We start from the raw sequence: 9,675 nt of genomic DNA on the forward strand, positions 1-9,675 counted from the left end.
TTTTCTCCTTTAGAATCATGTTCAGGCCTGTACAATAAAATATATTTATTTACCTTACACAGCAAAGTTTCTGGAGAGATCGTGTAACTAGTCCAGTGCTTTTAAAATAACGACATCAAAGGGCCAAGTTTCTTACATCTTCCTGTTTTCCCATTCTCAGATGTGTCTTCTGCAACCTTCCAGGTATGAAAGGAAGTGGAAGCAGAAGACACAGCACTCGCTGACGTCTCCAGTCATCTCATGAGCAAGACCTGGGTCATCTCCTCATACTTAGCTGGAAAGGAGGCTGGGAAGCTGAATATGTCAAATCCCCAAACTCCAGTTAAATTGGTTTGGGTTAGAAGATTTAGATTGCTATATCCTGAGCCAGTCTACAACATCTCCTAAATCATTTTATGTGAATCTATGTACTAGTTTTCTATTGCTGTTGTACTAAATTATCACAAATTGAGTGGCTTAAAACAATACAAATTTATTATCTTACAGCTTTGTAGATCATAGGTCCAAAATGGGTCTCACTGATCAAAAATCAAAGTGTCAATGGGGCTGCATTTCTTTCTGTATGCTCTAGTGGGGATTTCATTATTGCTCAATTAGATTATTGCTCAATTGATATAGAATTCAGTTCCTTATGGTTGTAGGACTGAAGACTCTGTTTCCTGGCTGACTGTCAGGTCACCAGGAGATCACCACATTCCTTGGCTCATGGCCCTATCCATCTTTAAAGCCAGGAATGACAAATTGAGTCCTCCTTTCTCTGCTTTTTCTGTCATATCATATCTTTCGACTACCCTTCTTTCTTTCTCTTCCTTTTTTTACGGCTCATGTGATTAGATTGGGCCTACTACACCCCATATCAAGATTTGTAACTTTAATCATATCTGCAAAGTCCATTTTGTCATGTAATGCAGCATATTCACAGATTCCAGAGATTAGGACTTGGTCATCGCTGGGGGACAATTATTCTGTCTATCACAATCTCCCAATGAAATAAGATGATTAGCTTATGTGGTCTTCATTTGATTGAATCTCTAACTGCCATAAATAATTCACTGATGCATTATAACATTGTGTTCCAGGATAAAGCTGGTTAAGTTGTTCAGAAGTCAAACTCCACTGTGTTCGTGTTAATTGGTAGGTTTTATATATTAAGTTTAAAGTTCAAATCTCAGGAGGAGAGCACCAAGAATAGATTTCCTCTGACTCCCCCAGGCACTCAAGACATTGACTCTTGTCCAGCTGCCAGGTCTCTAGTTTAGACGTGTGCTTAGATGGATGTATCTAATGTATTTAGACTGGCATCATTCCTCTAACTCCTCATTTGCCATCCTCATGGCATAACTCTACGTGCTGCTCTTTATTGCTAACTTCATCTTGCATAACTTGTTGTACACTAAGAAACTATCCTCCTCATATCTAACTCTAAAAAAATTCTCTTTGGCCATCTGGTGAAGACTGTGAAGATTGCAACTCATGAGACAAAATGACTTAGCGAGTAACCCCCTTTCGGTCAATAAAGAAAAATCCAATTGAACTGTAACATCAGAGAGTCACCTCTCTCTACTGAGAGTTAGTCAACCTCATGATACTGTTGTCATGTGGTTTCTCTCGCCAGGTTTCAGATGACACTCGGTCCTTTGGATTTGCACAAAAAAGAAATTGTACATCTACAGCAGAGATATTTGCCTTTTAAATATGAAAAGATTCTTGCCTGGGTTTATTTCCAAAATGATCATTTTGTGTGTCATTACTGTTTGTTATCCTCATTGTTGTCACTATGGTTGTATACTCATTGAAAAATTATTGAACAAAGATTTTTCAAAAGTCAAAGATGGAAAAGCAAGGTAAAAATGTTTGGATCAGTCACAAAATTATATGTTATACATTCCCATACAGGTCTTGGAGGCAGGGGGTGGAACAGGCAGGGTTCATTGATAGTATTTGCCTTTCGGGTAGGAAACGTATAGTTCCATAGAGTTGATTTTTTTTTTTTTTCCCATGAGCTTAGAGGTTTGAAGAGGTTCATGTTCTCTTGTCGAATCCATTGGTCTCTAATGACATAATGAACATGTACCTAGGACAGACATGTGAGTTAAAGATCTAATAAACCTGTAGTGAAACATTATCAAAGGGGCCCCACCAATCTTAGTGGGTAAGAAGTAAGCAGTCATTTATGACAAGCAAGACACATTGACAAATACTCAACTACTTCTTTACACCAGCAAAACAGGCTATTGGTAGTGAACAGGAAAATGATTTCAAGTGGACTTAGCATTGAAGTGGTGTGATCATGGATCGGGTCTTGTCACTAAATGCAAATTCATCATAATGTCAAAATAAGCACTGAATTATATATTATGACATGTTGTAGCATTGTCTTATGTATGATGAACTGTAGTATGTATGTAATTTGATATATATTATACTATACTGTATATATAACATAATGCAAATTATGTAATTATGTGTAACTGTATAACTCTATATAACTCGCTCTCTGTCTCTCTCTCGCTAGATATATGTGTATGTATATTCGTGCATCTAAAACAGTAGCTATTCCCACTTTTTAGTCTAAATCATACTTTTTATCCTCACTTAAGAGTCAATCTTCCTTGGCAACTCCATTTAATGTGACTTTCTTCCCAGGAACCAAAGACTAAGGAATTTAAAAAGAAATGTGAATAGATTTACCACAACTTAAATTCTTATTACTACAATTTACTACACCCTTGGCAGAGAGTGAAGTATTGAAGGAGGCAACACAGAAGATGTTAGGTGTAGTTCAGAGAAAACAGGCCACAAATTATTTTGGGGTTTAAAGTCACTATGTTAAAATCTTTTATATGTCCTCTAAGGACACGTATTTCTCACGTCATTAAATTCTTTGATGAAACAAGTTTCTGTGATGTATAATAACTACCACATTCTTTCCATATTATGGATAACTATGCTTAGCTTTCAACAAGTATTTTCTTTAGAGAGACGTTATGCCAAAGGTGTTACTATTGTTAAAGAAACAATGCGTAAACAGTCCTTGTGGAGAGGCAATCTTCTACATATAACAACACTCATCTGAAATGAATCTAGACAGGAATGTGTATGTGTCCTTTCTCATCAAATGTATATTTTTGATGATGAATATATTGATGCCACTATTTTAACATAACAGAGAATTTAAATCTTCAGTGAATGACTCACCAAGTCATATATTGGATCCCTCATATATTTGGGGTGCAAAAGTCAGTTAATGCTACTATCCAGAAAAATGGAGTAAAATAAAAATCAGAACAAAGCAAGATACATGAGAATAATTTTTTGGTCTTCACTTCAAGAAATGTATGTAGCCCTATCTGGCAATGTGGCTAGTCAAAGAATTATATAAAAACAGGTGACTGTTTTTATAAACTATGTCACAAGTTTCTTTCCACTCAACCTCAGTTATATTAGCTGGTAATGGATAGCAAATAAATAATTAAATATATCTAGGGAATAATTCCTAGAGGCTGCCTCATTGTGAATTAACAGATTGGGAAGACAAGGAGTAAAGAAATATCAGAGAAAATACAAAGGTATCAAGGAATTTTGTAAAAGTATTAAGGAAGTCATAATCCTAACTTGTTAATTGGCACTGAGTCCATGATGATATAAATGATAATATATTTCTTGAATATTAACAAAGATTTAGCTCTTTTCCATAGTCCCTGTTTAGACGAACAAAGATTTGACTAGCACATTTTTGAAAAGCTAAACATAGCACATTAGTGAAAGGAAAATAATTCTAATGTGTAAAGAAGCAAGTTTTCTCTTCTAGGTAATTGATATAGTGGAATGTCTGTTTTCCTCAAAAATAGCACTATGAATTGTCTATGAATTGGAATATAAAATAATACAAAGCTAGTGATTTCACCAAGAATTATACCAAAATAAAACCAACACTTCAATTTTGGTGCTTTAAACTTTTCCAAATACTTCTCCATGCCAAGTGGATATTAAGCCTTATAATAATCCCAGGAGTTTGTAGAAAAGAGTGCATTTTCCTCATTTTACTAATTGTAAATTGTTCAAGACAAGACAATTGACCCAAAATAGAGTTGCTTATGCTAAGTCCCATATCACCAAACTGAAACTTAACTTAGTTCCGGTTTCAACTCTACCAGAAATGAGATCTTAAAACAGTCAATCAGGATTGCCTGACCAGTGGTAGTCAGGTAATCTGCCTGATAAACACCTGCCCTTATAGGAAAAGTCACTTTGTAGAAAACAATCCAATTTTTGCCTAGTATAACTTCCTTGTTCCTGCTCCCTTCTGCTTATGAAATCTATTGCCTTGTGTAGCTCTTCAGAGCTTCTTTCTATCTGCTAGATTGGATGTTGCCTGATTCATGAATTATTGAATAAAGCAAATAATATCTTTAAAATTTACTCAACTGATTCTTTTGTTTTTTAACAGAATGTAATGTAAATAGTAGCTAAATGACTTGCTCAAGATTTTAGTAAACAGAAGCTTAAAAATCAGTTATCTGAACTCCCGGGACAACACTGTACCCATGACATTGTGATTCCTGCTTTACTAAATTTCAGAAACAAAAACTACCATCACTACTATCTCCATCATAATCATCATCTTTATCATCACTATTATCATCTTCATTATGGTCTTCATCATGGACCATGGATAACATTCTTATAACATGTAAAACATTAAATGAGAAGGGATATATGCATATATACTTCCATGAATAAAATACATTAATAAATAAATGTGGTACATCATGTTATATGGTAGAGGATGTAAATGAGTTGATGAAGTAAAATATAACTGTTTATAGAACAGGAGCTAGCATTGTCTTATACGTGTGTATTCAGTTGTAACTAAAACTACAGAATGGCTAATTTTCAAAAGAACTGCAAACAGAAGTTCTCAGAGATGGATGCATTAAATAACCTCTTAATGTGAGTTGCTGACTTTAGAATCTGGAATTGGGAGGATAGGCATCAATGGCTCTGTTGATAGATACTCACTTTCCTTGATAATACCAGTTCAAAGGTTTAATAATTTCAAACACTTTAGAAAGGGTTAAAGACATGGAAGATTAGACACACCAATGTATTTGCAATTGCATGGATTTTGGGTAATCCTGAAAATAACTTTTAACACTTTACTTTTAAACTCATAGATATTTCATTTAAAAATTGGCATAGGAGTAGCTATTTGGAATGCAGTCTTGAAGGAGAGGAAAACATTCAAAGTGAACTATTTTTGGGCCATAACTGCTGAGTAGAACATAGAATATGTGCAAAGTAAACTGGCTGAGACAGGTAGGCATTCTCTCTTATACTGTGTGTTGTGACAAGAAGTTATTAGGAAGCGAACTAAGTGCACACAAATTTTCTTTTGGTATTATGATTGGAATAATTCCACACAGGTGCATAGTAGGTTGCATAAATATGCTCCCTTTGTTGATGCTCTAAAATCTCTAGACTTTTCCAGGAGTCTGAGGTGGGGTGTAGCAATACCTGTTTATCTATTCACTCACTCAATCACGCACTCAACAAACATTCCTTATTCAACTGCCATTGCCAGTCTCTGTGCTATAGAATCAAAGAATGCTAACAAAAACAAATGTGAAGATTTAGGAAATTAGTTAGGTAAATAATCTTGTATATTTTCAAGTATATTTAAGGCAAAAATATTAATATATTGAATTCTGATTTCAGTGTTTATGTGAAATATGTGATACACATTACTATTTTGTTCACTAGGTCAGATTATTCTTTAGGCATGGAGACTGAAGATAGATTAATTTGCCTAGTATATAACCAAGCACAGTAAACTGTAGATTAGTGCTTAAAACTATCTGAAAGTACATCATAAGCTGAAAGTAGTTAACTTCTTAAAGGGAGAATGTAGAGATTTGAAATGTTTCTCTGATAACTGTGTGGCAAGTAGTTAAAATATTTACAATTAAACTCATGACACTATTTTTTAAGTAATAATTTTCTCAGTGCTGCAATAACATCCTTGTTCCTTAGGCTGTATATCATGGGATTAAAGATTGGAGTCACTATGGTGTAGAAAAGAGAGAGCAGTTTGTCAGTTCTTGAAGAATGATCAGATTTTGGTCTTAAGTAGGTAATGGTAACAGATCCAAAGAATAAAACCACAACCAGCAGATGGGAAGAACATGTGGAGAAGGCTTTGGCCCGTCCTCTGGCTGTTGGCAACCTCAGAATGGTGGAAATGATTTTACAGTAAGAGGCAAGTATCAACATGAATGGTATTGCAACAAACAACGTGGCTGCTACATAGACCGACATCTCATGTGCAGAAGTGTCTCCACAGGCCAGCTTGAGGATGGGGGGTATGTCACAGAAGAAGTGGTTAATTTGGTTCGAATTACAGAAATGCAGAGAGAAAATCTGACATGTTTGCCCTATCTGGACTGGGATTCCACTGATCCAGCAGCCAACAGCCAGTTGGATACACCTCTCATTGTTCATGACTAGAGGATATCGCAGAGGGTCACAAATGGCCACATAGCGGTCATAGGCCATCACAGCTAAGAGGAAACATTCGGTAGCTCCCAGCATAAGGAAGAAGCACATTTGGGTGGCACAGTCCAGCATAGAAATGCTTCCATCCTGAGTCCAAAGGCTTACTAAAATCCTAGGGAGCGTGACCGACACATAACAGATTTCCAATGAGGAGAAATTTGCCAGGAAAAAATACATGGGTTTCTGTAGTGTAGTGTCAAGCCTGATTATTATTATTATGAGGCTATTTCCAAGTATGATAATAATGTAAATGATGGAAAACACTCCAAATAGTAACCCCGGGAGGTTTGGAAGGTCAGAAAATCCCAGGAGTACAAATCGAATCACTGTGGAAACATTGTCTTCTGCTTTCGTCTCTTGATATTGCATCTGTGGGGATGATTCAATCAGGAGTACAAGTTACTTCATTTCCCTGACTTTTGTTTTCTTATGTATAAACAGGATGGTATGCCTTCCAATTTTTCCAATTCCTTATTAAGACAAAACGTATAACTGCCAGGTGCTCTGAAAGTGTGGTGAAGTGTATTTTTCCTTATTATTAAATGTATCTGTAAGAAAATAATCCCCTTAGTCTTGTCTTTTCTGTTACAGATTGTCATATTTCTTTGTGTCTGAAGATAAGATATGTAATTGTAATTTTTCTATTCATCTGAACACTCAAAAATGCAAAATCTGAATTTATGTTCAATTGTAACAATGATTCCATTCTTTCAGCTGACTTATTTTCCTCCTCACCTCTCAATTCTGTTTTCTATTATTATCAACTAAAAATCAATTTCATTGCACAAGCAAATATTTTGTAAGTCATATAAAATAGTTTTAGGGATGAATATTGTTAATTTTTAAATGTGATGGTTTTTTTGTGGTATTTACAAAATCTTGTTTAGCTTTGACATTCTGCATATTTAGACTATTTTATTATAAAACAAAATGGATGAGTCAACTACTATAATACAGATATTATAGTCTGTTATTTAATCTTTAAAACTATGTATTTCAATGTAAGGTCTATGAATAAGCAGTCATAAATTTTATTCAGATTTTGCAGTGGGGAGAAAAGGAACTCTAAGATCATCTTCCTGTCCCGGAACACTCAAGAGGTAAGAGGCAGGTTCATTTAGCATTTATGTTCAATAAAGCAATTCCAACTAGAAGGTACACCCCACACATGCTTATGCTATGAAAGAGACATCAACCACAACTTATCTCTGACATCTTTCTAAATTACCCACATCCTCAATAATTTCTATTATTCTGCCAACCTCATTTAATCCATCATTCTTTTCCTTGCACACATGCATGTGTGTTTCATACACATGAGTGTGTTGTGGTTACATTGCTCATCTTTATTATGTACTTTTCTTATTGCTATAGCTAGATTATAGTCTTCTTTTGATATTCTATACATCTTTCTGCACAATGCGTAGTATATTTGCCCCTCAAAATGTGATTTACTAACTTCTTAAATAAATTACAAGTAAGTCAAATTGATTGCTTCTTTCCAACCAACCAATTAAGCAGAGGTTACTACCCAAAATGCAGATCTCCCCTCCTTATCCATTCTGGTGTAGATCAAGAATGCCTTCTGTGTGTGTATTTGTGTGTGTATGTAGGAATTATACTCTTTTCATTCACTCTTGCAAAAGTATCAAATTACTTCATTGTTTTCACTATGTTCTAGATAACTTCCATATTATGTGTTAACCAATTTGAAAGCTGATAGAGACTAACTCACTGCAAAGAAGAGACACACCTATAACCACATTCTAAAGTGTTAAGTGTGAGCAACAGTCAAGATTTCAGCAACAAAATGTAGACACAAATGGGGCAGGAGCAACAGTCCATGAAAAACTTGAGCGTCCTGAGGGTTTTCTGTGAAAACGTTTTCTGAGAAAAAGAAAGTTAAATAACAATTTCTTTTGAAATTTACAGTATTCTAGACTACATATTAAAGTACTAAATATATTTAAATCTTGCATCATTATTATACAATTCTCCCAATTAAAATTTGATTGTAGAGAATGTAAAAATGCTATAACTGAGTCTCTAAGATGGTCAAAAACTAGTAGCTGACAGACGACATTACTAAGATATGATTTCATGCGTATAAGACTACTCAACTATGCCTTTTTTCACTACACCATCCTACACATGTTTGACCATGTTTTATTCATCTATTTAATTCAATGTAGAGTCTAATACTTGGACAATGATTAAAACTGTTTGTTGACTGAATCACCACATCTTTCTAGGCTAGCATGCATCCTGCACTCACATTTGATGAGCTAACCATTGTCTTCAGAAACTGCCATCCTCTTTATTCTCCTTATTGTCTCTGCTCTTTATGTGCGTTCTTCGCTCATTCTCCAATCCCCTCTCTAAATTATTCCTTACTGTTCAAGCAGGGCAGTATATTTGAGAAGTAAACTGAAACTAAGGTGACGAAAAAATTAGCAAGAACAACAGAATTTGCAATCAAGAATATAGTGTTCTACATCTAATGAAATCTTTTTTGTTGGCCTCAACTTTTTATTTGGCAAAGGGAGTGACAATGTCATGAATATTAAATGGAACTGTCAATGTAAAACTATTTGTAACATAAGAAATATTATAATCATTCAAATTCTATCCAAATGGTACTTATCTTCTAAACACAAGCTCACCTGTGAAAGCTTCCTCAAGTCTTGCAGCATAGCTACTGATTTCTCTGACTTCTGGAAATGTTCAGATGCTTCTATTTATGCAACTTAGTAAGAAATACAATATATAATTAGCTAAATGTAGCCACTTTCGTTTCTGTTCAAATACTTTATGTTTATTGTTCTGATCTTCCCACTGAATAATGATTTTCTTTGGTGTGGAGATTGTGATAGCCATTACACCATCTATCATCAGAATGTAATAGTGCTTATATTCAGAGCAAGTTTGTTAAATCAAGTTGAAGATAGGAAATAAAATCAGAAATTGATGAATGCAATTTAGAAAGCTTTTTCCTTTAGGAGAAGTCTCTAAAGATAAAAATAAAAACATACAATATCTCTACAGCATTTTTCAGATTCATTTATCATGGACCTTAACATTTAACAAACAAGGAATCCCATTGGTACTAGTAAAACCCAT

The 9,675-nt window shown here is 34.7% G+C and overlaps 1 protein-coding gene across 1 annotated transcript; it reads right to left on the bottom strand.

Annotated features, from left to right (window-relative positions):
- Positions 1 to 5,979: 5,979 nt before the first annotated feature.
- On the bottom strand, positions 5,980 to 6,924 carry LOC131395094 (olfactory receptor 10AG1-like). Its single transcript, XM_058526894.1, has one exon. The coding sequence runs from the start codon at positions 6,922 to 6,924 to the stop codon at positions 5,980 to 5,982; it is 945 nt and encodes a 314-aa protein (XP_058382877.1).
- Between the last annotated feature and the right edge of the window lie 2,751 nt (positions 6,925 to 9,675).

This window comes from Diceros bicornis, chromosome 31 (genome assembly GCF_020826845.1).
Source record: "Diceros bicornis minor isolate mBicDic1 chromosome 31, mDicBic1.mat.cur, whole genome shotgun sequence".
Classification (NCBI taxonomy): domain Eukaryota; kingdom Metazoa; phylum Chordata; class Mammalia; order Perissodactyla; family Rhinocerotidae; genus Diceros; species Diceros bicornis.